This window comes from Lepidochelys kempii, chromosome 25, assembly GCF_965140265.1.
Source record: "Lepidochelys kempii isolate rLepKem1 chromosome 25, rLepKem1.hap2, whole genome shotgun sequence".
Lineage (NCBI taxonomy): Eukaryota > Metazoa > Chordata > Testudines > Cheloniidae > Lepidochelys > Lepidochelys kempii.
This window is the reverse complement of record NC_133280.1, coordinates 11,047,594-11,073,399: the sequence shown is the minus strand read 5'-3', so window position 1 is coordinate 11,073,399 and position 25,806 is coordinate 11,047,594. Positions and strand designations below refer to the sequence as shown.

The window sequence follows — 25,806 nt, the reverse complement described above, 5'->3', positions numbered from 1 at the left end:
GTCCCGGCCGCCCAATCGGCGGCAGCCAAGCCGTGCCCCACGTGGGGGCGGGCCGCTCCCGCCGCGCTCCCATTGGCCAGCCGGCTCGGCGATTGCCCGCACGAGCCAGGCCCCACGTGGAGCTGGCGCTAGTTCATTGATCGCGCTCTCCCCCCCCCCCCCCCAGCCAAGCTGCTGCCGCTGTGGCGGGGCGGGCGGGGGCCGAGGCCGGCCGGGAGCGAGCGCGCGGGCAGCCCCCGACTCCGGCCGCCCCCTCCGCGCTGGGCGCAGCCGCCCGGGGCCAGCGGCGCGGTGAGTCCCCCCGGGGGCGGGGGCCGGGCGGCGGGGGCCGCTTCCTGCCCGCCGGGCTCTACCTGTGGCGGAGGGGCAGGGCCCATTGTTTGCATGGGGGGCGGGGGGCACTTGCTGGGGGCACGTGGGGCACATTCTCTAGGGGGGCAGGAGAAAGGGTGGGGGGGGCTGATTAGCAGGAGGAAGAGTTGGGGGCAGGGAGGGGGGGCCCTCTTTGGAGTTGCAAGGGAGGGGCTGCTTGCTGGATCGCCGGGGGGGGTGCAGGTGGGAGGGGGTGCTTTCTGGGGTGCAAGGAATAGCAGGATGTTTGGTGGGGCGCTTCTTCTGGGGTGGCCGTAAGTGGGAATATTGTCTAGGGGAGCCGTGGAGGGGGCACTAGGGGGAGGATGCCAGGGGCATCACTGGATGGGGCGGGCGGGCGGGGGGGGGGGGGTTGCTGGGTTTTTCCTTTAGGAGCAAGGGAGCCTGCAAGGATGGGGGCGGGGGGGGGGCTGTATTTACTTGCCTGCTCGTGGCTGTGCATGGACATATATGCTCGTGGTGGTGTTGGGTGGGTCTGGGCTAGGGAGAGGCAATGCTGGGGAGTGCCCTGCTGTCTGTGTCGAGGGCCTTACCCACATAAAGAGGGCTGAGTTCCTCCCCCAGGGAGGGCTGGCAGAGGTGCTTGCAGGCTAGGTGCATAGCTGGGACATAGGCACTTATGGGATGCGTAGGGAACTACATGAGTCAAGCCTGGTGGGCCTTGCTGTTTTAGTGATGGGGGCCAGCCAGGTGCTTGTAATGAACGGGCTGCAGGGTGGGATCTTAATGACCGAGCTGGGCGAGGAGCGGTCTGGGTCGGTGGTGTTGGAATTTAGAGCAGAGTGAGCTGGATCCTGACAGTTTGTGGCTAAATGAGCGCAGGCTTGTTGAGTATGTGGGGTCTTGATTCAAACTATGGGTGAGATTATTGTGGGGTGGGGAAGGGACCTCTGGGTATGTACAATGGCTGAGGGCACTGCTGTACTGGGATGATGGAGAAGGGGTGTACGGCAGAGACCTTGCTATTGAAATGTAAGAAGCATTTCTTGTTTGGATCTCACCTTCTCGTCCCATGGGATGGTGGAAGATGAGAAGCAAGGGCTCTCTGGTTGGTTGTAGTAGGACGGGTGGTAGTTGGGATTTGGCGGGACAGGAGTGATGGGGATTCTCCTCCTTTGAGTTTCCTTGGCTGGAACGTGGCTGTCCCTGTCTCTTTCAGAGTCTGGAGCTGGCTGGCCTTGGGCCTGGGCCCTGAAAGAGGATCCCGTGACGGGAGTGGTGGCGTGAGATACGGCTGGGATTGCACTCCTGCTTTGCTCCAAAGATGTTCCCCCAAAACCGCCCCCCGGTGAGTGCCCCGGTTACACTCCGTTCCCACGGCCCTGTCTGGAGCAGCGTTGGGGCGTTCCTTATTTGCGCTAAATTGACCCCTTTCCCCACCGCATCCCTGCAGGCCGGTCTGTCTGGATTGCCCCGCCTAGGAGACGGAGGAAGCAGTTGTTGCAAGTATCTGTGCTTCTGCCTTTGCGTGAGAGTCCCACTTGAAGTGTGAATTTAAACCAGTGCCAAAGGCAGTGTGGACACCCTTATTCCGGTTTCTCTTAGGAAGAGGGTCCAAGATAAACTGAATGACCAGTGTTTACGCAGGGGGTTGCGCTGATTTAGCTAAATCAGCTTAAAACAGGTGCAAGTTGTGTGTACGCGCAAGGAATTAGAAGGAGTTTGGTTTAATACCCCTCCGACGGTCTGTCCTGCATTCACCTTAGTGCTGATGTTCTCCAGCTTAGCTGTTAAAACCTGGCTGTCAAGATGGGACCAAAGGTGGCAAAGGATCGCCCTTCGAGGAGCTGATTTCCTTTGTGTCCATTCTCCCTCAGCTGTTGCCTTCCCGTGGGTGCCTGCTCTCTGTCTCTCCCTTGTGACAGAGCCAGGTGTGGGGATGGTGGCCCCAGGAACTGGGACTGGGGATTCTGCAGTTGTGGTCCCCCTCCCAAAAGCCTGGTTCTTGCAGGCTCCGTGAATAGCATGGCCATGTTGTGGTGACTGCCCTCTTCCTTCCACGCCCTCTGCCGTAGGTTCATCTCCAGGCGCCCGCCGTGGCTTCGACAGCTGCCAGCACAGTTTCCACAACCCCTCAGTCCCTGAAACTGACCTACCCAGAGACCCTGGACCGGATCAAGGAGGAATTCCAATTCTTGCAAAACCAATACCACAGGTAACGCACTGCCAAGCCCCACCGCGACAGCGAGAAGCGGTGCCCCTTTAACTGGGCTGGCAACAAACCGCTCCTCTATCTCCACGCTGGGCATTAGGTCTCGGTGGGCGGGAAGTGGCATGCCACGCCGGCCCGGGTACTGAGCCATACGTGCCGCGAGAGTGTAAGAAGCCCCCTCAGTTCCTTGAAACGCTCTTCTTGGGCAGCGCTGCCCAGCCTGCCAAAGCCCGTCTAGGGTTCCCGTGCTTAGTCCCACGGGCTTTCCCCTGCGTGTCTGGTACTCCAGGTCTGGATTCCTGCCTGCTGCATTGCTGGTCTGAGCAATCCCTAAATGCACCCCTTGCCCCTGCTTTGTAGCTTGCTACATTTGGAAAACAGATGGAGCAACATTCAAACTTCCTGCAACCCGTTTCCTTGGAGCACGGAAGCCCATGACCTGCTCCTTCCTGTGTGCCTGACTGAATTCCCACCCCCTTTTCCCGTTCCCTACCTCTTGGCAGATGGGACTGAATGGATTCTGCCCAGTGGCTCTTTTCTCTGGGCTAGGGGTGGGCAGACCAAAGTTTTGCCTGAGTCTGTTCTGCTCAAGCGTCGTGCTTCTGTGCCACCAGCTAACCCTTGTTCTCGTGGTGGATGGGGGTCTCTCTCTTTATTTTTACAGCTTGAAGTTAGAATGTGAAAAACTGGCAACAGAGAAAACAGAAATCCAGCGACATTATGTCATGGTGAGCTGGGTGGCGCTCCCCTTTCCCAGAGTTCGGAGCGAGCGAAAGACCGACCGGGTTGGGTTTCCTTGGCTCCCAGTTTGCATTTGGGCTGCTACACCTGTCCCGGAGATCTGGCTGTGTGAGCTCACTCATGAGATGAGTGCGGCTGAGCTCTGCCTTGGTGGCTTTCAGCAGCGTGTTATTGCTGCCAGAGAGGGTGGGAGGGAGCGCTGGTCTTGTGATTTGACTGGGCCCCAAGCTGTGCGGGGAGGGGAGGGAATTGAGAGGCAAGTATAGCCCCATCTTTGCTCTTACTGCTGGAGTTGGGAGGGGAAGGGGTTGGAATCTGCTCGTTGGTTTCCCTTTTCCATCTCTCTCCTTTCTGCTGGAAGAGAAATGGAGCCAGACTGTGAGCTGCAGAGATCCCCTAGAATGTGGGGCCTGTGTCTGAAGAAGACAGTCTGGTTGCTGTATTGTTTCTCTGTTCCCGGGGGTGGGGTGCTGGGGAGAGCTCGCCCTGCTCTTGGCAGTGAGATTTGGGGCAGTATCTTCTGATCCCAGCAGGGCCCGATAATGCAGGAATTCGGGGTCAGGCCGACCTTGCACGCCTGTGCTGGAGAGGACTTAGCAGTGGGTGGTTTGCCCATTAGCCTTGCATCTCCCTTAGTGACGCCGTGTTCTTTCCCTTGCAGTACTATGAAATGTCCTACGGCCTGAACATCGAAATGCACAAACAGGTGAGTCTCTGACATGCCTGGTCTTCCCGCCAGCTGTCTGTGGGAACCCACGGTGGGCTCACCCTTGCTTCCCACTTTGTAGCCAATCCCCATCCCAGATAAACCCAACCCTCTCGCTTTTCTCCTTATGCAAAACGCAGCTTGGGCCATGGGTTTCCAAGATGGGGGCTGGGAAGGATGTCGAAAAGTCACACCCACCCTGCCTTTCCTATGTTGCGTGGGGTGGGGCCCAGCCCCCCACTATGGAAAAGGACAGGAGCCACTGTTGCAGAGTTAGAGTAGAGGATTCCATTTCCAGCTCTGCTACTGACTTGCTTAGTGCCCTTGGGACGGTCCCTCAGTGTTGCCTCCCCTCTGCGATATGAGGATAGTTGTGGCTGACAGAGGCGGTCTTCGTGCGCCCCTGTGAGCCTTTGCACAGTGCTGGGGAAGCTCGGCGAGAATGCAGGGAAGATGGGCTTCAGGCCTGTGCACTCAAGCGCTTGCGGGAGGTGGGTTTTGACATTCACCGCCGTCCCGCTTGTCCAGTCAGGGGACCTGGTGCCATGGGACCCCTGAGCTAAGCCAGGCAGCCCTTGGGCACTCAGCCAATGAATGGAAGATGGGTGAGAACTGGGCTCTGCGAGCCTTGGTGGAAGCTGTCAGATAATTAGTTACCAGCCTCTTGGTGAGCTTCATTCAGCGGCTACGCCGGGGCTGCCTGTGGGCCTGGCAAGTGTCCTGAGGCCCTGTGATGCCCAGGAAGAGCGAAGTGTTGGCTCTTCTCCCATTGCTGCCAGATCTGCCCTGCTACCCACAGTGGCCACACCGTGTCTGTATCAGGGAGTCCATGCGGGAGCAGAGGTGGGTGTGGGGAGGGGACTCTGAGGGCTCGGAAGCCGTTGGACTTTCCTTGCCTCCCCCTGCTGCACTGCACACTGGGTTACCAGCTGCTCTGAGACAGAAGGTTTCTTCTCATCTATTTTTAAAGAGGCTGCATAGGAGTCTGGCAGCGTGTGCCTTCGCCGGGCACATCCCTTCCCTTCAGCCCTGTGGACTCGCCCCCCGGCCCGGCCAGCTGTTGCACTGGTGTCTCTCTTGGGAGCATTTTGTTGACCGAGCTGCAGCCCAGACTGGGCTGTCCCCCCTCACCTCAGGAGCATTGGGGGTGCGTTGGGGGCATTCTACGCTCCAGGTTGCACTGATGGCTTTGCGGAGCTGGCCTGCTTCTCTGCTGCCTTCCCAGCAGAAGGAAAAGGCCACCTTGTAATGCCAGGGGCTAAGGGAAGCACGAACCACCCGCCCCCATGTAGGAGATAGAGAGCCGAAGGGAAACAGACCCAGCTCTGCTCCCCCCTCCCCTTCTCCCCCATTTCATCTGGCTGCTCGCTCGCTGTGCAGACAGCAGTATTTACTGCCGATTCCAGGTGCCGCTGGCCGCCTGCCAGCGTGCTGTCTGCACTTTTAACGAGGGCCCGTAAGTCTGCGCTCTGACAGCCAATGGCCCTCGTGTGAGAAATGGGAGCTGCCCGCGTAGAAGGCCGCAGGTTATCGGTGCTGCGGGGAGATGGAACCTCTCCTTTGCTCGGCTTGCTCGTCATCCCAGGTGGAGCCTTCCTTTCGTCTGGGTCTTGTCCCGTTCTCACCCCCCCACACCCCCCCGCAGCAGGCAACCTAATGCCCCGGGCCGGCTGCCTGCTCCCACCCCCCCTCGCCCGCTGCCTCTGCCAACCCGCACAAGCCCTGTTTTATTTTGCTTTATCGCACGCCGCTAGCTGCTGGCATAAAGAGCGCGTCGTTAACTTAATGCTCAATAAGGAGTCTCGTTAATAAAAAGGACGAGCGGCTGAACGGTCCAGCCAAGGAAGAGTCCACCCAATGCACGTCTTGCCGAGCCGGGTCTCCCGCCCTGCTCTCAGTAAGCTCCGAGAAGGATCCCAAAACCCCATTGTCTCAATGGGGAGCTATTATGGAATGGGCCGTGCTGCCTCCTAGCCAGATGGAGTCTTCAGGGGCTGGGGACCGAAGTCCTCTGAGCTGCAAGGGCCTGGTGCCGCACCGTCCTCAGCCCCTCCGCTGAGACCGCCAAGAAGCTGGGGGTAGCTGTGTTGGCTCCAGCCATCTGTTCGGAACGAGGCGAAGGCGATATGCTGCTTCTGGGGTCACCATCGCACGCTGGGCTTCTCTGCCACGGCTGCCCTCCGGCTGACTTCGAACCGGTGACCCGGTCAAAAGGTTCTGTATCCCACCAGCTCTCAACTGACCCCTCCAGTCCCTTTCAACCCTGGCCAATCATCAGTACTGGGCCGACGCACTAGTTAAGCTCTATACTTCTCCCCGGGCTGCCTGGTTTCTCCCTCGTGTCGCGTGACTCTGGAGCGCGCCGCTTTCTTGTGTCGGAGCTTTGAAGAGGCCGGTGGGTGAGCGGGCCAAGCTCTGTTGGAATGGCTTTCTTCTCTCTGGCCAGCTCCCGGGCTGGGAAGGAAGCCCTGGTCCCTAAGCGTTCAACAGGGGATTCATTGCACTGCGGCTGGAGGGTCTGGATTTTCTTTTAACGGCTGCTCCGTGTTGCACTATAAACCCTGCCGTGGTCCAGGTGGGAGAAGCTGCAGGCAGATCCCGGCGAGATGATATTTTTGGCGTGTTGTTTGTACCAGGGAAAAACCCTCAGATCTGCCTGGACTTGGACTTTTCCACCCAAAATAGTGAGCGAAGGGGAAGCGGGGGTGGGGGTGGAGAGAGAGAGAGAGAAAGCCCTGAAAACAGCATGATCATTTTTCATGCTGAGAGCGTTAAAGTGCCAGTAAATTGCACATTAACGAGCGTGAGCGAATCGGAGGCAGTGCTCCCCGAGGAGCTGGCTGCCCATCAGTGCATTAGGAAGGAGAATCCATCACTGCTGGCCCCAGGAGATGGCTAAATCCTTCCCAGAAACTACCTGCTGCCAATATTTTTTTTTTTTTCCTGGGGACTGGTGTGTGTTGGTGCAGAGGGGAATGGCTGTTTCCTTTTTGGTGCTGGGGCGGGGGAGAATGCAGAGAGCACATGGCTCTTGGCTTTGTTTTTCATGAGTGAGAAAGATCTAGGACAGGATCATTAGATTTGCAGGCTCCAGCTGAGATCAGGGCTTCACTGTGTTAGGTGCTAGACAGACGCACAATGTCCCTCCCCAGAAGAGCTTGCAATCTGGAGGCTCCAGAGAGGGGAGGTGACTTTCCCAGGTTGCCTGCCTGGCTCCCAGTTGTCCTGACTCCCAATCCGGTGCCCTGTCTGCTAGGCTGCACGGCCTCTGAATGATCTCCTCGGCATGTGGCTCTAATGAGGGTCACCCCATTAGATAGCGATAAAAGGGGAGGTACCGAGCATCTCTTCGGGCCCATAAGACTCCCTCCGGGGTGCATCCCATGTGCGATGGCTGCAGGATGTGGGGACCCTTTTCTGGCCACCCGTGGGTGGGTCTCATGCTCTCTTCTCTGTCTGACTGCTCGAATCCTGCCCGGGGCTGTGGTAGGTCATCCACCAGGGCCCTGCAAGTCTCTTGATTTGGGAGTCAAGCCCAGAGGCTGCTTGCCTTCCATCCTGCCCTGCCTGTGGTGGCTTCTTAGAAGCTGTTGCCTCCGCTCCAGCGTTGGGAAGAGCAGAGCTGCTTCAGGCCCGAAGCTGGTGAGAGTTGGGGCCCCAGGTCCCCCTCCCTTCCCCCGCAGCTGGGTCATGCTAGAGAGAGGCCTTGGGGCAGTGTGAATGAACTAGCCCTAGGACGGGAAGGGGGTTCCTCAGTTGGAATTCCCTCCCCCCAGCTGATTCATGGGGTGGGGGCTGTGAGGGTCACCCCAGCCTGGCTTTCCCCCATATGTTTGAGGGGATCCCTGTCCCTTTAATTCACGACTTTCTGCAGCTGCTTGAAGCTGGAACCAGTGGAGGGCAGGGGGGTGGGGGGGAGTCTTTGTCTGGCCTTGCCCAGCTTGGTAGCTCGGGGCACTGATTGAAGTGCTGTGCTGTCCTCTCTCCACCTCCTTTCCTTTTCCTGCGTTCAGGCCTTCTGATTGCTTGTGGCACTCAAGTGTTGCAGAAAAACAGCAGCTGTAAGGAGAGCACCTCTCCAGGGCTTCCTGGCAAACCACCGAGCGCATCAATTAGCACTCGGCAGGGCTGGAGAACTATTTCTGGTGGGAAGAGGAGACATTTGGGGGTGGGCATCTTGACAGGACATGGGGGGGTGTGTGTTGGGGGGGGGGGGGGCTGGGGGGACAGGATGCTATCACCGAAACTTGGTGTTGCATGGCTCATTAGGTGTCAGCCATGGGGAGATGGTTGCACTGAGAGTCTGGGGGAAGCTTTCTCAGGGGTGGGGCATAGCAGGCATGTCAGCACTTGGTCTGGATGCTAGGATCTGGCTTCTGAGATGCTGTGGGCTTCTCACCCCCGTGCACCGAGAGCTGCCAGGGCCGGAGGAGTGTTGAGTTGGCAGGGACTGGCTTGCCGGTGCTTGGATCAGCCTTGGGGTGCAGGGGGCTCTGTTCCTCACCTGTCTAGGGGAGATTGTTACTTGGTTTCCCAGGGAAGCTGAGTGGTGTCCCCTGCAGTAAGTACCCCCCCCCCCGTCCCCTCCAGGTGCTCTCTGGATCACACAGCGGTTCCACTGCCTTCTCCCCTTCATTGTAGCCGGGCGGCGGGACTCCGGTTGGGTCTGGAGGGCCTGGGTTGGAAGGAGCCCACAGGATGGAGAGTGGTTGTCAAGGGAGGGGGCAGAGCTGGGTATTAAGCAGATAAGTGTGTCTATTGGGCTGGGGGGAGATAGAGCAATGAATGAAAAGCTCGCTTGAAGATGGGCTTTGACGTATCAGTGGCTTCTGGGAAGTGGCGGTATCTGCTACCAGGGGACAGGGGGTGCATGGGAACAGGGGAACATTAGTCCTCTTTCCGCTGTGGGTGGAAACTAGTGTGTATTTGGCTTGCAGCAGCGCCCAGGAGTCCTGGTTCTGGAGCAGTGCCCCTGTGCGCCAGGCATTGCATAAACAACAAAACAACTGGCCCTGCTCCAGAGAGCTGACAACCTGCCTCCCCCAAGACTCCCCTTTTCCCAGGGAGCTCTTCGAGGAGGAAACAAGCCCCGGCAGCCTGCACGCTTGTCCGGCGCATGGCTCTCCGCTCGCTCCACTGAGCGGGAGAATCCACACATGGCACTGGTTTCTGCTGCACCGTAATGCTAAAGGGGGAGTGTGGGGCATCACGCGTGCACATTGAAGCAGAAGAAGCCATGGAGGGCAAAGCAGCCTGGTGCACTGGTTAGAATAGGGACTTGGGGGGGCTAGGACTCCGGGGTTCTATTCGCAGCTCTGCCCTGCTCTGCACTCTCTGCTTTGCCCTCAGTAAACGTAGGTAGGTATCCCCCCTCTCTCCAGCGAGGAGAGAGACGAGCTAGCTTCTGGGAGCCGTGGATGGGTGGGTGGGTGGGTGTGTGTGAGGGGGAGAGAGAGAGATCTCATAGATGGGTTCTCCCAGCACCAGTGTATAATTTGGTTTGAAATGCAGCAAAATCTGGGCTGGGACATGGTAACCGCTTAGCCCCAGCCGTGCTGCATTGGCAACAAGGGGATCTACACGTGCCACACTCGAAGCTTTCAATGGTGCACAACAGGGCTTAAGTGTGGTGGATGTACTGGGATTCTAGAGGCAGAAGGTAACCCGTGTGTTTGAATAGGGTCAGGACATGGGGGGCTTGTGCTGCTCCTCACGGGCTGTCTGACGGGCACAGTGTCTCCTAGCTCCAGATCGCTCTTGGCTTGGAGGCTAGGCCAACGGGCAGCCCTTGGCAGGAAAGGGAGGGGGTGTTTCTCGGAGCCCTGCCCAGGGGCCTGGGCCTGCGGTGGGACAGACGTGCCACAAGAGCAGCTCAAAGGCGCCGCTGACGTTCCTGTATTTTCTCCTTCCAGACGGAGATCGCCAAGCGGCTCAACGTGATCTGCGCCCAGCTCGTCCCATTCCTGTCCCAGGAGGTGAGGTGAACCTGTTGCATCTGCGGGCAGGGGGGGTGCGTGGGCTCGTACAGGCTGGCTGGGCGTTCATGGCTCCAGCCAGGGCTTGGAACGTCCCAGGCTGCCACAGGCTGTATTCGCAACCTCTTGGCAAGCAGGCACCTCCGCCTGTGGGTGGGGAAGGATCAGGTCATGCCATTTCCTTTGCCTGCCTTTTTAAAGGTGACCGGAGGGTTGGGTGTGTGTTTTGTTTTTAATTATTTTGTCTCCTCCCAGCATCAGCAGCAAGTGGTCCAGGCAGTGGAGCGAGCCAAGCAGGTGACTATGGCAGAGTTGAACACGGCAATTGGGGTATGTGGATCCCCCCCCCGCCCCCCCCGCTGCTGACCACAGTGTGTACTGCCCCTCCCGGGGTTTAACTTGGTCTCCTGCACCTGGGGCTGAGGGAAAAAGAAAAGGAGTACTTGTGGCACCTTAGAGACTAACCAATTTATTTGAGCACAAATAAATTGGTTAGTCTCTAAGGTGCCACAAGTACTCCTTTTCTTTTTGCGAATACAGACTAACACGGCTGTTCCTCTGAAACCTGGGGCTGAGGGAGGGGCTCTTGGCCTGTCCGAGGCGGGCTCCACGTGCCCCTCTAGTGGGCTCTCTTGGCACCAGGTTATGCCTCTCCCACAGCTCGGTGCATCCGAAAGGGGATTGTCCTACTTTAGCCGGGGCGGCTGCTGTCTGGGACCTTGGCTGCTGCGTTTCTTAGGGCTTCTATCCCGTAATGAGATCAGTGGGAGGCTGGGGGAGGGGAGCACTCCACCAGCTCTGGCATCTAACAGCAAGGTGGGAAGCAGCTTCCCCACCTTTCCCTCCCCCCACCCATTGCAGGGGGTAGAATCCTAAGCAGCTTTATTGACGTTCCTGGCCCTTTAAAATTGGCCCCGCAACCTGAGGAGTGGAGTCTCCAAGTTCTAGGGAACCTTGTGCAGGGCAGATGGGGTTTTGTTTTTTAAAGGGCCGGTGCTGTAGGTACCCCTTAGGTCCTCCACACCTGTGTTCTGCCAGCGAGATGCACCATCCACGGGGGATGGGGCGTGGTCGGCTCCGTTCACTGGAGGGCAGTGACCTTTCTCTTCCTCTTCCTGAGATGCCAGCGAAAACGCGTGCCTCCAAAGATTCCCTGGAAATGCCCTCTGAGCATGAACCCCCCCGCACTCTCCAGTGCAGATGGGCTAGTCTGTTAACCCAACCCCATTCAGTCCCCACTGAGCGTGGCCCCTAGAATGGTCTTTAAGGTTGGGCTGCCCCTTTCTTGGCCTTGGGGGACTGTGTGGGTTTCAAAGGCCAGAGAAGAGCTATTGGTCAGGGACGTGGGGAGACGAGCGCCCTTGAAAGTTGGCGAATGTGCATTAGGGGAGCTGGGATGGCTGTCTCTGTGTCAGGCCAGTTGCCAGCCAGGTGGATGGATGGGGGCGCGCAGCCAGCCCTCTTGGGGACTTTGTACTGAGTGGTGGGAGGATAAGGGAAGCGTAATCCCACCCTGGGGCTGAGAGCGGAGGGGAAGCATGTGAGATGCTGGCAGAAATAAAACGGGGAAGGAAGCGGAGGCCCAATAAAGGAGCGGTGACAACTTGCTCCATAGCCGCACTTAATGAGCAGATTATGAGAGCCTTTAAACGGAGGGATGTGAAAATGATAATGGAACAGGGTAATTGGATTTGGCACGGCGTGCCAAGGATTGGGGACATGAGACGCCGAGCAGAGCGCCTGGAAGAAACCAAGACGAGGCAGTGTTATGGATCCTTGCGGCGGGGAGGATTGGCAGCTCGGCTCGTCCAAGCTGTGATGGGGAAAGCTGAACGCAGCTGAGAGTTGGAGGCTTAGAGACCTGGATGTGACAGAAGCAGAACAAATGGTGCAGGAGAGAAGAGGCTCCCCCAAATGTGGGTTGAAGAGCATTAGCGCTTGCCTACCTTGGTGAGGCAGAGGAGCACTGCTTAGGAGGCATAAATTAAAAATGATGGAGCTGGATCATGGCAGGGCTGGACAATTGATGTGTGACGCTATCCTGCTGCTGTTGCTCAACAGATGTGGGTGCTGAGGGTTCTGGGGGCTGGTATGTCGGGGGTTATGTACCCACAGGCATCACCCCTTTTAGCAAGGCTTGGCCGAATTCACTATTTTTATATGTAATTTTGATGAATAATATCGATTCTTTTAAAGCATTTTCCCCGTATGTTTCCATTTTCACCATTGTGGGAAATTATGGGTGGATCAGCCAATTATTTATTGGCAGTCGATGCTGAGAATCAAGAAGTTAAAACTTTATAACCATTAAAACACAAACTGCCAACATCACCTCAAGTGTCAATATACACAAATTAAAAACTCTTAAATCAAACACTTTACAAGGAGTATTTTTCTTACTTGGCCTGTTTGTAAGTTTCGGTTAGTGTTGCTGGAAACAATGTGTGTGTATATGGTGAAAATGACATTTACCAACAAACATCGGATCCTTCTATGCCTATTTTTAGTTGAAAGGTCACAATCAAGCTCTGTTGTGACTCCAGATTCATCCTCTGTATTGATTGTAAAAAGAAAAAAATCAAATGCCCCCACAAGGTTCTTATTAAAAAATGAACGCCAGGCAAGGTGCTTCTCTGACCAGCTTTCTGTCGCATTGTAAACAGAGGCTTTTCCCTGCTGTAGTTTGCCACCTGAGTGTTTGAGCCCTAAAAATGCAAATGAAACAGGACTCTGAACAAGAGTGAAACAGGCTCTCTCTGGCCCCACGGAGAGAAATGTGGAAAGTAAAGTGTGCAGAATGCAAAGTGGATTGTAATTGACTTTTATTAAAGGGGTGTTAGGGACTCAGATGGAGAAAGGGATGGGCTTGGGGTTTATTTTTTTTTGGTTTGCAAGTGAAATTGACAAGTGGCCCTATTGGGAAGAGAGGTTGTTTTTTTTTTGCCACCATCTTCCCAGCGTTAGCCATCCAAAACTCACGAAGGAAGGGGGAAAGTGGTGGCCGGCCGAAGCAGAGGATTGTTGCGTGTGGTGAATTACGCTGCTAGCCCAGCCTGGCTCCTGGCTTGTGATATCTCAGGTGGCCAGGGGGAAGCCAAGACCGCTGCGGCGGAGGCAAGAGGGTTATTTTGGCCGCCGTTATCCTGTCTGGGATGGTACCTGGGAGCCCTCTTCAGGGAAGGCCCAGACTCGTGTCCTCCCGCCGCTGTAGTTCTGACCTCTCCCTTTATTTCTTAAAGCGGATGTAGCACCGGTGGCAGGGGCTGGACTGAGAGCTCTGGAGACTGACGTCCTGTGTCCATAGTGCAGGTACCACATGGGCTGCAGTGGCCAGGCCAGCTTCCTCTGGGCCCCGGCCAGCTTGCCGTCTGACTGCTGTCGGGCAGCGACCTCTGCTTCCTTCACGGCTGGAGTGAGGCTCTGTCCATCTCGCTGCCGGCAGCTTTTTGGCGATCCTGGCTTGCAAGGGTTCTCAGCCTTGAGTCAGCGAGGCTGGCCTGGCTCTTGAGGGCAGGGTGGGGAAAAGCAGATGCCCCCTCTCAGGCGCTGGCGTCTCATCTGCCCGGTCTTCCGCTCTCTCTCTCTCTCCGCAGCATCAGCTCCAGGCGCAGCACCTGTCCCACCACGCCCCTCCCATCCCGCTGACCTCTCACTCCTCCGGCATGCAGCCCGCCAGCATCGGTGGAGCCTCTGGGCTGCTGGCTCTGTCCGGGGCCCTGGGAGCTCAGGCCCAGCTCCTCCCGAAGGACGACAGGGGACTTCACGACAGTGAGCACAGAGGTAGGGCTGTGGGCCGGGGTGTAGGGCGTTAGGAGAGCAGGGAAACTTGACCCTGACTTCCCAGCTGTCAAGAGGGTGAACTCCAGAGAGAGTAGGGAACCTGGGGTATGGCTGGCAAGGGGAAGCAGAGCCCTGGGGTTACACCCCGTCCCGGCCAGCCTCGGACGGCGCGTGAAGGCCGTTCTCAGTCTCTCTGGGCGCCCTCCTCTCTTGCAGTGAGGTTAGCGATTGGACGGGGCGAAGTGCTGCAGGTGGTGATTCGGCCTCACTCATCCCAGCCGGGCACGGGGCGGGGTATCGGTGGATCGGGCCCTCTGGGTGGGGAGGGGGTTTGAGTTTCCCTCCAGACCTTGCCAGCAGGGGGTCGCTTACAGCCAGGGCCAATTTCAGGGAGCAGCCCAGCTCCTCCGCCCGGAGCCACATACTTGGTAGGGTGGGGGGAACTCCCCAGCCGCTAGCGGGGGCTGGGGGGGTGCAATGCACTCTTGGAACGCTCGGGCTGGGCGCCGTGGTGCAGGATGGGACCCAGCCAGGGCGGCTGCCAGGGTTCCAAATCCTGGGAGCTGAACCCCCGCTCCAGGACCAGCCCCATCCTGTCCACAAGCTGCAGAGGTGGGTGGCCGCGCCCGGAGAGAGGAATAAGGGGGGGCGGGGGAGCATGTGCATGCGGGGGGGGGGGTCGCTCTGAGATGAAAGCAGCACCCTCTTCTCTCTTCCTTTCTTGCCCTGCTGCTGATCCGTGTTGCCATGGAGACAGAGCGAGACCTGGGTCCCGTAAGTACTCCTCCTCCTCCTCCTCCGCTTATTGTTTCCTTCCAGCTGCGAGAGGCTTTGGCCAGGGAGATTGGGTTGGGGGCAGGGCGGGGGGTGGTCTTTAAAAGCTTCCTTTTAGCTGTGTGGGGGGGAAGGTTCCCTCCCCTCGTCGGTGTGGGGGAGGAGGCGGTGGGTCTGGCGGAAGAGGGGTTGCAACCTTCAGCAGCATCCTAGCTGCTGCAGCTGGTAAGGAGCTGGCAGGCGGCCAAGGTCATGGTGGATTGAATCTCTTTCCTGGCGCGCGCTGCCCCATTTCTGTGTTGCACGGGGAGGGAGGCAGTGCATGGCACCTCCCTACGGGGGGAAGAGGGGGCTTCGCATGAACCCGGCCTCCAGCTCGCCATGGGGGCTGGAAGCTGCGCACCCCTTGGAATGCAGTTCTGGCGGGAGGGCTCCGCACCCCTTATGACTAGGGTTAGAGGTGGGCAAAGTCTTCCCACTCGGGCTGACGCGGCTGCAGCTTATGACCCTGGAAGCCCTCCCTCCGTGTCCACCCTGGCCCTCAATCCAGACTTTCCCCGTTGGGGGGGGTTGGATTCATCTCCCTCTTCCTTCGCCCGCCACCCCTGCTTCACCCCGACACACGCACTTCTGCAGCTCTCTCACTGTGCAAATAGTTGGGCCCTGTCTCAGACCCACAGGTGCAGTTCCCATTGGTCTGGCACCGCCCTTCCGGTGCCACGACTGTGTTGGATCCGCAGCAGCCCCTGGTGTGTGGGTGCTTGGCTGGTGATGCTTATACCTGGTTTAGGGATGGGGAAACTGAGGCAGAGAGGTGTCACACAAGGGTGGTAGCCAGGACTCCTAGCTCCTGCTAACATCGGAGTGGAGGAGCGGTCTCCCTTCTCTGCCAGCGGCATCTCTAGGTGTCCCCCTGGCTGCCACAGACCAGACAGGGACTTGCCAGTGCCTTACTAACCCCCTTGGGATCCCTTGCAGCCCAGATTTCCACTCCTGTATCTGCACCCGCTAGGCGCCTTGTAGGCCCAGGATGGAGCTGGGGTGGCAGGAGGAGCTGGCTGGCCAAGTGCAGGAGTCCGAGCGAGCCAAAGCCTGGGTCACCGTGACCTGGGGGTGAGGGCAGAGCTGTGATTCTAGCTGGTGAACTCGAGCCATTCCTGCAGTGCAGCCTGTCCCCACCTGTCGGGGGGAGGGGGGGTTCCCGGAGACCTGCCAGTAGGGGAAAGAAGAAGGCAGTTGGTTCAGTAGGCTTGGGAGTGCCCACGTCTGGGGGTGGGAGGTATCTCCCAGATTGCAACTCTTGATGTGCACGCGGCCCCATGGCCAGCCTACTCTGCTGCCCTGCACAAACCTCCGGGCTAGTGGGAACCAGGCTGTGGGGGGGTGGGCAGGGCTGTGACCGCAAGCTGTCAGCAGAGCCCTGGGTGCCATGGAGCTCAGCTCACTCCTCTTTCCCCTGCCCCCACCCCCGCTTTCTGCCGGGACCTAAGCTGGTTCTGGAGGAGCCACGTCCCAGCCAGGGAAGGCCCGTCGACCGCCCGTCTGGCTGCGTGGCAACTGGGTCCAGAGGCAGGCGCACGCCCTGGAGCCAGGAGCTCACCTCCTGGCTGGATCCCACTTCCGGCTTTACGCTCTGCCCCCATCAGCCGGTCGCGTTGCTGCCCTGCGGGCTTGTCAGAGGGGTGAATGGAGCCTCCGTTCGTCCCGCACTGCTCGAGAGATGCAGCCAGGGGAGGGTTAAGTGGCTTAGGTGTCCCGTGGGCAGAGCAGAATCCAGCTGTCCTAAGGCAGTGGCCTTGTGGGAACATCGTGGGGTGGAGGGTGGGGGGCTCTGCCGTTATCCGTGTCCATCCTGCTCTGGTGGGGAGGGCAGAGGCCTCTTTGGGGCCAGCAATCCCTCTTTAAAAGAGGTGGGGGGGGTTAAGCCCGGGCCTGCTGTCTCAGCTTCGTAAGGCATCTGCTTCTCCTCTCGTTCCCTAGAGCTCCCTGGTGCTGCCCACCGGGGAGCGGGTGCGAGCCATCTCAGAGTACCTGAGCAACAGCAAGAAGAGGAAGGCCGAGGAGAAGGACTTTGTCACGGACTACGTGAGTGGTTCTTTGTAGCTGCTGGTGGTGGGGGCATGTCCCCGGGACAGGAGAGGGGGAGGCCTCTCCCCTCTACTAGCTCCTTGTCTAGGCTGGGTTGGCATGTGCCCAGCCGTAAGCAGTCCTCCATGGGAAGCTGCCTAAGTGGTGCCGTGACCCATTGGGATAAAACCTGGTTGCCGTCTCCAGCTGGGCAGAGCTCTGTGCTTGGGGCCGCGCCGGCTGCTGGGTGTGAACGCTCCTCTCTCTGCGTTTCAGGGCAGCGATGCGGACAAGAGCGAGGACAACCTGGTGGTGGATGAGGTCAGTGCTGGGGAGCGTGCCCTGGCTCGGCTGGTTGGCGGTTAGATGGGCTGCAGTGCAGTCTGGTGGGCTTTAGACGCACCGTGAACCTCCTTTCCTTGTGGGAGGGCCTGGCCCTGTTACCAAGGACAAAACTGGCCCTCAGAGGTTAGGGTTGCACTACTAGGGTTTAGCAGAGGTTGGAGGTGGAACCCAGGAGTCCTGCTCGAATCACTAGACCCGGAGTGGTGGGAAGAGCACGCAGGAATCTGGACTAGTTCTCCCCTCTGCGCTAACCTGCGAGGCTCCACTCCTTCCCAGAGCTGGGAGCAGAACCCAGGAGATGAGAGGCCCAGTCTACCCACCCCTGCTCTAACCGCTAGCTCACCCTGCCTCTGGCTGTCGTATGGAGTTCCCTGCTGGTGTTGCGGGAGATGCCTGGCTCCTGTACCTGTCAGCAGCCGGAGCCCCCCGACCTGAGGCCGGTCGATCTCTCTCTCTCTCTTTCTCTTCTCCCCCCGCACCCCACAGGACCCCTCCTCACCGCACAGCGTCCACTCGTACTCCTCCCGCGAGAATGGGGTGGACAAAGTCCCGTTGCAGCGGAAGGAGGCCGTGCCACTCAGTCCCACCTCCATGGCCTCGTCCAGCAGCACCTCCCCATCCCGGAGCAAGGACCAGCCTACGGTATGTGGAGGTGATGGGGTTGGTTTGTTTCCTGCTATCCAGGGAGCAGTAGGGCGCGGGGAGGAAGCACAGTCCCCTTGTCACGCTGGTCCGGCTTTGCCCAGACTTCAGGGCTATGAAACTGGCTGCTTGTTCTCTCTGGGTGCGGCGGGAGAGGGCAGGGCCTTATGGTCAGGAAGCGACCATGTAAAACCAGCCCCACGTGGCCTCTGCACTGGTGGCCAAGCCCAGCGTTTGCTCCTGCTGGCCCGGAGGAGTTGCCTGCATCCTGCATCCTCGGCAGAACAAGCCGGGTCGCTCTGCCTAGTGCTAGTGGAGTGGTTCGTGCCCTTCCTGGTGTGAGTGGAGCTGTTCTGCCCCTGGGGGCAGCCCGCCAGAGCTGGGGGGCTCTGCTGGAGAGGAGTCCGCCCCACCAGCCACAGAGGCCATTGCAAGGGCAGATCCAGGCTGCCTGCTCCAGGGGGGGAGAGTAGGACCGTGTTTCCTGGGCTTCTCCTGCAGCCGGCCTCTGCCCTGGGTGGGGTGAGTTTGATGGCCTGTCGCAGGGTCCTTCTCCACTCTGCGCCAGGCTCCTGTGCTGACCCCTGTGCATCGGGGGCATGGACGTAGCTGGCCTGCTGCACAGCACGGGCTTGGCTTGCTGGGGTGCTGTGTGCCAGGGCAGTGTGGCTGTATCCTTGCCACTACACTGAGTTAAACCAACGCCAGGCTTCAGTCTAGACAAGCGCCAGGGCAGTCACCCTCCAGAGTCCTCCGTTTCCCCCTTCTCGTGCCCACGGGAGCACCCCGATTTCACAGCGATGTTTGTCTGGGGCCTGGCCTCGGCCCCAGCACGACTCCTCCTGGGGGGGAAACCGGGCTGGGCTGTCTGCTCCCAACCGGTCAGTAAATCAGAGGCTTGGGTGGCTGCCCGTTCGGGGCTAGAGGGGCTGCAGCGCGGTGGCTGGGAGGGGGTTGCCAGAGCAGAGTGCAAGCTCTGGGGTGGGGTTTGGTGCCCCGAAAAGCCCTGGCTGGAGGCGGCGCCCGGGGGTGGGCAGGGCATTTCCAGGCCGCTGCTGCGGCGAGGTTTGAGTCGGACTCTCCGCTTTGCAGGCGGAGAAAGCCGCAGCTCCCGGTTTGAAGTCCAGCACCCCGACTTCCCCAGGGGACGCCACGGTGCCAGGGTCCAGCAGCACCGCCCAGCAGTTCCGCCCGGGGGCAGCGAAGCCCTCGGCGGATTTGTCAGGTAGTGGGAGGCTGGGGAGACCCCTGAGGTGGTGCTTGCTGGGGGGCAGCGAGACGCAGTCGCTCCGCACTTGGATGCAGAACAGCCTGTTGTGGTGACCCCGGAGACTGGGCTTTGGCTGCCCGGGCCGCTGGCTCTGGCGCTGCCCTGTGCGGGGGACTGGACCCCAGTCGGGTGCTTCCCATGTTTCAAGAGGTGGCACCATGGGCCATACCTGGCTAACCTGGAGCCTGGCCAGGCTGCTGGGACAGGGCACCCCAGCCAGGCTGGAGTGGTGTGATGGGGAAAGGATGCCCCAGCAGCCGCCTCCTCCACCTCTGTGATATCAAGTCCGGTGGCTCTAAGAGGCCTCGTCCTGGGAGAATGAGAACTTGGCTCCAGGTACCCAGCCATCAGCTCCCAAAGCCAGGGGGCAGCCCTAGAGCCGGGGCTGGAGCCTCGCTGAGCGCCAGGGCTGAATGGGGCGGGGGGCAGCCGAAGGCAGAGCCAGCTGCCCGACGGTCAGCAAGGCAGCTCCCCGTCCGTGCTCCTCGAGCACGTTGGCCAGCGGATGCTGCTCCCAGGGACAGCAGTGAGGTTGGACCTGTTCACACCATATCTTGGGTTGGCCCTAAGCTCTTCCCTCCCGCCCCCGGTCCTGGCCACTGCTGCTCCTCTATCTCTGTGACTTTCTCCTTTCCCAGCTCTGGGCCTGAGGAACCCGCTGGCCATGCAGAGCTCCTACCCGGCCACCTTCGGCATGGCGCACCCCTCCGTCAACGGCGACATGGCCGGGGCTGGCGCCTACGCGGGGCTGCACCTGGTGTCCTCTCAGCTCAACGGGGCAGCAGCGGCCGTGGGAGCCACCGGCTACGGCCGCTCGCCTCTGGTGAGTGCACTGGTGGGGTGGCGGGGAGGCGGCCGGCCGGCCTCCTCCTGCAGGTGACTGAAGGGAATTCTCTTCTCTGCTTGGCTAGATTGGCTACGACCCCCACTGCCACATGCGTGTCCCGGGGCTGGCGGCCGGCATGCAGGCGGGGACCTCGGGCAAACCGTAAGTGCTGCGCACACCAGGGCAGGGGAGACCCCTCTGGCAGGGGGCTGCGAGCTGAGCTGATGGGGTGGGGGGGCTGTGCCGGGGCGGCGGGGATTCCCCTTGTGTGCCCCCTTTCCATGTTGGGCGTAGCCCTGGCCAGGTGTGAGTCTGGGGCATTGGATGGCAAAGCAGATCCAGCTGCTGCTGCTGAGCTACCTCCTTCCCTTTAAATCACCCCTGGCTTCGAGGAGGTGTTGGGTTTGATGCTGGGCTTTGATTAATGTGATGTGCCTTCCGGGAGTGGAGGGAGAACCGGACCCAGTTTGCTCAGGGGACTGGGTCTTGCTGATGCCTCCCTCCCCCTCCAGCGCCTACTCCTTCCACGTGAGCGCCGATGGGCAGATGCAGCCGGTCCCCTTCCCTCCCGACGCCCTTATCGGCACCGGCATCCCCCGGCACGCCCGCCAGCTCCACACCCTGACCCACGGCGAGGTGGTCTGTGCCGTCACCATCAGCAACTCCACCCGGCACGTCTACACGGGGGGCAAGGGCTGCGTGAAGGTGTGGGACGTGGGGCAGCCTGGGACCAAGACGCCCGTGGCGCAGCTGGACTGCCTGGTAAGGGGAAGGGTTGGAGGGCAGGACAAGAGAAGCAGAAATGGATTAGGGCTGGTCAGCTTAGAAAGGGGGTATGAGAGAGGTCTATAAAATCATGACTGGTATAGAGAAGGTGATTTGGAGAAGTGTTGTTCACCTCTTCACATAACGCACACAACCCAGGAGTCACCTGATGGAATTAGTAGGCAGCAGGTTTAATACAAGCGGAAGTATTTCTTCACACAACACACAATCAACCTGTGGAACTCACTGCCAGGGGATGTTGTTCTGGCCAAATATCTAGTTCTTTTTCGAACCCAGTTAAGTTCGTGGAGGTTAGGTCCATCAATGGCTGTTAGCTAAGGGATACAATGCCGTGCTTGGGTCAACCCTAAACCTCTGACGGCCAGGAGGGGAAGACTGGGGTGGATCACTCCAGCTGCCCTGTTCTGGACATACTCCTCTGACGCTCTGGTATTGGCTGCTGTCGGATACTGGGCTAAATGGACCATTGGTCTGACCCAGTATGGCAGCTCCTATGTTCTTTATGTCCTCGGAATTCCGGTGCAGCCTCGAGGGGGACAGACCCTGCTGGGCTGGATGCAGCCTCCGGTGTTTGTGGGTGCAGATGAGAGCACATGGATGTGTCCGGTTTAGGGAAGCATTTAGATGGGCATCTTGCATTTAAGCAGCTCTCCAAGAGGAGTAAGAGAGGTGCTCCCAGAGACTACCAGAGACCTGCAGGCGCAATGAGCGTCGGTGCAAAGTTCCCACCCAGAGAAACAAATGGGAGGTTGTCTGCAAATTAGCCTGAATATACCCCATCACTCCTGGCTGCCGCCTTTGAGGTGGGGCATGGCCACTGGGCTAATGTGACCGTTTAAGACAAGAAGTTAGTTCAGTAGAAACTCCACAAAGAGGATTTGGGCCTCTTGGTACTTCGATACGATGCTGGGTGCAAAGGATTTTGTGAGCATTGGTGGCCAGTAGCAGCCTGGGTTTCTCTGTCTAGGTGTGTCTCTGGCCCCCGTCATCAGAATATCTCAGTATCTCCCAGTCGGTGCATTTTATCCTCTGGCGGTAGCGTGTAGGCCTTTGTGTGTCACAGGGAGTCGTTAAAAAAAAGTAATGGACATAAATTTAAACCCTGCTCCGTGCCTCACCCCACCTCCAAATTTCACCTCCCTTTAAACCGTGCGCAAATTACTTGATGTTTGTGGCTTAGTTTACCCATCTGTAAATTTGGAGCTAATATAACTGAGCTACTTCCTTAGAGAGCCGGGCCTCGAATCAAGCAGTGTGGATTGGGACTCAGGGAGGGGGCTGGGTTCTGTTCCTTGCTTTGCCACTAGCCTGCTGGGTCACCACAGGCAAGTCAATCTGCCTTCGTATGTCTCGGTTTCCCCATCTAGAAAACAGGGGTGATGATACTGACCTCCTGTGTCAAGTGGTTTAAGATCTGTGGATGAAAGGGCTGGGTGGTGGTATAAAGCACTCTCAGATCCTTAGAGAAAAGGCCCTGTGCATATACAAAGGGCAAAAATCCTTCAGTAGCATGCACCCCAATTGAGGAACACACGCGTGCACACGAGCCCAGTGTTGTGTGAACGCACCCCCATGCACAGGGCTCGCATGGTTTTCAAAGCTCTGTCCACATTCGTCGTGATCTGGTGAGAATGAAAATGTAGCCGCGCTATTCCCTGGCTGATATGTTAGGAGGACACGGGGAGCGGATTACTATTGCGGACAGGAAATGAGTCTGTTGGTTTTGACAGTGATGTGCGTAACCAGTTTCACTGTTTTCCCCTGGATCTAGTCCTTGACGCCCTGGTCCTGCAAATACTTACACATGTGCTTAAAGCTAAGCACTTGCATAAGTGTTTGCAGGATTGGCCGTAGTCCGTTTCTGCTTTTGCTTATGGGGTCTGTGGTCCCTCGTTTAATGAGAGAGAGACATCCTGGAAAATGGGATTCTGGGGCCACTGAGGCAGGGACAGGACCTGGAACTCTTTTTTTAACATTGCCTGACCTAGATTTCAAGTATGTCCCTTTCTGACAACAAAATACAGAGCTATCTTCCTGCTGGCCTTAAAGCAGCAGTCTGGTAACAAATCTTCTTCCTGGAGTTGTGCTGACCTTGAAGATACTGATGCATAAACAAGGAAGCAGATGAGTCATGATCATTTCAAGCTGCACTGGAAATTTAGGAGAGGGGAAATCTGTATTTTAGTAATTGGAGGTGGTGCATAAATTATTTGGAGAAGGTTCTCTGTTAGGAAGAAGGCTAGATGAGATGAACATAGTGGCCCATTCTGGCCTTAAATCCGTGACCACATTTGTGAGGCAGGGAAGTGCTGCTGTCACCATTTGACAGATAAGGAAACTGAGGCCCAGCTAGGCTAAGTGACTTGACCAAGGTCATATGTGGAGTCTGTGGCAGAGCTGGGAATAGACTCCAGGTCTCCTCCAGTGTCCTGATCACTAGCCCTTCCCACCTGGGAGAAGGGCCTGTGTCCCTCCTGACTAATCTGCTCCTGGCCATGAGCCCCATCCCGTAGGCTCTTGCATGGTTGCTCCTCTTGTTCACGTGCCAGAACCAGCCGTGTCTGTTGAGCAGCTGCTGCGGAGAGCCGATGCTGTGGGCATGAAGCACTAACAATCGCGTGCTAGTAAAATGAAGGCCCCCTCTTGGGCCCCCCAGGCATGTGTGTTCAGTGCCGGAAGCCAAGCTCCGGAGGGTGTGGGCTGCAGGTCTCTTCCCATCGCCCAGACAGGCGCACTGCAGATGGTCCTATCCGCTGGGGTTTCTCCCATGGGAGTCCCCTCCGGAGCTGGGAGGCCTCGACTGGCCCCTAGCTAGGACTCGAGCGGATGTCTGAGCCGTGACAGTAACTGACCCCTCTGCTCCACCTCCTCTCCCTTCCCCAGAACCGCGACAACTACATCCGCTCCTGCAAGCTCCTCCCGGACGGGCGCAGCCTCATCGTGGGGGGCGAGGCCAGCACCTTGTCCATCTGGGACCTGGCCGCGCCCACCCCCCGCATCAAGGCAGAGCTGACCTCCTCGGCGCCCGCCTGCTACGCCCTGGCCATCAGCCCCGACGCCAAGGTCTGCTTCTCCTGCTGCAGCGATGGCAACATCGTGGTGTGGGACCTGCAGAACCAGACTCTGGTCAGGTGAGGCCCGCTCCACGCCCCCATAGCTCGCAGGGCCTTCCCTGTGTGGCCCCCCCGGGTCAAGTGCATGCGGCTGAGATCAGCCGGGTGACCTCTGCCTCTCGTTGCCGGTTGGTGACGGTCACACCTCGGGGTGCATGGACTGCTGGGGTGGGACCTGCCGAACCAGACTCTGGTCAGGTGAGGCCCGGGGTCTGCCTGCCGCCGGCTAGGCATCCCTTCCCAGGGCGCGGGGCGGTGCGGCTGGCTGACGCTGGAGCGGGGAGGAGCTGCCTGGCCGCAGGACCCGATCCTGCAGCAGGCTCCGGGGCCTGACGGCCGCGCTCTCCCCTCCAGACAGTTCCAGGGCCACACGGACGGCGCCAGCTGCATCGATATCTCCAACGACGGCACCAAGCTGTGGACGGGGGGGCTGGATAACACGGTGCGGTGCTGGGACCTGCGGGAGGGGCGTCAGCTTCAGCAGCACGACTTCAGCTCCCAGGTAGGGGGCGCCGCAGAGCCCGAGCGGGTGGGGGTGGTCGCCGCGCGGAGCTCTCCCCTCTCCCGCAGAGCCAGCCGGGCAGGGACCCGTTTCCTGGGGCCTGACTCTGCCTTCTCCCCCAGATCTTCTCGCTGGGCTACTGTCCCTCGGGGGAGTGGCTGGCCGTCGGCATGGAGAGCAGCAACGTGGAGATCCTGCACGTGGCCAAGCCGGACAAGTACCAGCTCCACCTCCACGAGAGCTGCGTCCTCTCCCTCAAGTTCGCCTCCTGCGGTAGGGAGGCGCCGTCATTTCTAACCTGCTGGCTGGGCCGAGCGGAGCCGTGAACCCCTTCATACCAGGATCTCATGCGAAGGCCTGTGTCCTGCCTCTATCCCGCCTACAGTAGGAGGGAGCTGTCCTGCCCCAGCCCCATAAGCCCTCTGCTCAGAGTCCCATGTCTGTGCTCCTAGGGGAAGGTGGACAATCCCTTCTGCACCGTGCGCCTAGGCAGCTCTGCAGTGGGAGTAGGAGGAAGCAGAGGGGCCTTCCTTCCTGACCCTTTGCAGTGAGCCTGGTACTCCCTGAAGCATGAGAGTGCCTCGCCTGCCGCCTCGCCTCCACTGGCATCAATCCACCAATGGCTCTGCCTGAGTCAGAGCCATCCCTTTTCCTCCGCTTCATTTGGCTTTGGGGTGTAATTTTGGTGCATGCCTCTGGTTTCGTGCAGGGGGTTGGGAGACATTCCCCCACCTGCTTCTTTTTGGTGGGGCTATCCTGTGACTCATCTGGGGGTGGGGCCACACGCTTGGCTTGAGCTAGGCTTGCCCCCCTCTCCCTCCGTCCTGGTCACGCTCCGACACTCTGCCGCAGGTAAATGGTTCGTGAGCACAGGGAAGGACAATCTGCTGAATGCCTGGAGGACGCCCTATGGAGCCAGCATCTTCCAGGTGAGCAAAGAGGGTTGCTTGTCCCGGCAAGGGGTTAAACCAGGGGCAGTGGCGGGAGAGGCCGTCTCAGCAGGAGCCTGGTTTTTAGCCCAGTAGTAAATTTGTCTTAATCCGTTATCCTCAAGCAATCGGCTCTCTAAACTAGCGCAGCCTAGTGTCTCCCTGGAGGCCTTGCTAAGTAGTTCAAGGCCAGCTGGTATAAATCACTGCACCACTCCATGGCCTTATGTATGAGCTGGTTTGCGATGTCTCCTCTCCCCGCTCTTCCTTGCAGTCGAAGGAATCCTCCTCGGTCCTGAGCTGCGACATCTCCACCGACGACCAGTTTATCGTGACCGGCTCGGGAGACAAGAAGGCCACGGTTTACGAGGTTATTTACTGAAAGGCGGCTGGACATGGGGAAGCCGGCTGCGTGTCCGTCCCAGCCCGCCCCCTCTGCCCTGTGCACAAACATCCACAGCAGTGACTTTCCAAAGAACCCCTGGAAGGGAGGGGGGCGGGAATCGAAGCTGGAGAGAAGAGCAAAGTGGGGAACCCTTGAAGTTCCAGCTGGCACCCCCGTCCAGTGAAGAAATCACTCTCGGCCCGAAGGGACAGCGTCTGCCCAGATCTAACTTCCTGGGCGCACTCATTCTTTTGGGTTTTTAATCTGAACACTGGGGGATTGTTTTTGTTTAGTTTTTTTTTTAAAAACTGTTGTATACTGTTTTTTGTTTTGTTTTTTGTTTTCTTTTTAAAGCTCCGGGCTGAGCTGGGAAGGAGGTGGCCACTCCACCCCTGGCTGTCTGGCTTCTAGGTTGTATTTAATAAAAAATCACTCGAAGAA

The 25,806-nt window shown here is 58.8% G+C and overlaps 1 protein-coding gene across 3 annotated transcripts; it reads left to right on the top strand.

Annotated features, from left to right (window-relative positions):
* The first annotated feature begins 164 nt into the window (after positions 1 to 164).
* On the top strand, positions 165 to 25,806 carry LOC140903064 (transducin-like enhancer protein 1). Of its 3 annotated transcripts, none has more exons than XM_073323749.1 (21): positions 165 to 291; positions 1,532 to 1,660; positions 2,388 to 2,527; positions 3,189 to 3,252; positions 3,927 to 3,971; positions 9,884 to 9,946; positions 10,202 to 10,243; positions 13,540 to 13,726; positions 14,484 to 14,500; positions 16,481 to 16,585; positions 16,844 to 16,888; positions 17,399 to 17,554; positions 18,647 to 18,779; positions 19,463 to 19,647; positions 19,736 to 19,812; positions 20,163 to 20,412; positions 23,320 to 23,567; positions 23,904 to 24,051; positions 24,174 to 24,324; positions 24,904 to 24,980; positions 25,255 to 25,806. In XM_073323749.1, the coding sequence occupies exons 2-21, from the start codon at positions 1,637 to 1,639 to the stop codon at positions 25,360 to 25,362; spliced, it is 2,265 nt and encodes a 754-aa protein (XP_073179850.1). In that variant the 5' UTR covers positions 165 to 291; positions 1,532 to 1,636; the 3' UTR covers positions 25,363 to 25,806. The 3 variants fall into 3 exon arrangements, with proteins under 3 accessions (XP_073179850.1, XP_073179847.1, XP_073179849.1); XM_073323746.1 differs by having other exon boundaries at positions 10,202 to 10,276; XM_073323748.1 differs by lacking the exon at positions 165 to 291 and adding an exon at positions 1,322 to 1,344 and having other exon boundaries at positions 10,202 to 10,276.

Bases quoted from the DNA above. Each gene is read 5' to 3' on its own strand.
- LOC140903064 (XM_073323746.1), top strand. From the start codon at position 1,637: ATGTTCCCCCAAAACCGCCCCCCG. The intron at 9,947-10,201 runs GTGAGGTGAACC...GTCTCCTCCCAG, and splicing joins TCCCATTCCTGTCCCAGGAG to CATCAGCAGCAAGTGGTCCA. The intron at 18,780-19,462 runs GTAGTGGGAGGC...CTCCTTTCCCAG, and splicing joins GCCCTCGGCGGATTTGTCAG to CTCTGGGCCTGAGGAACCCG.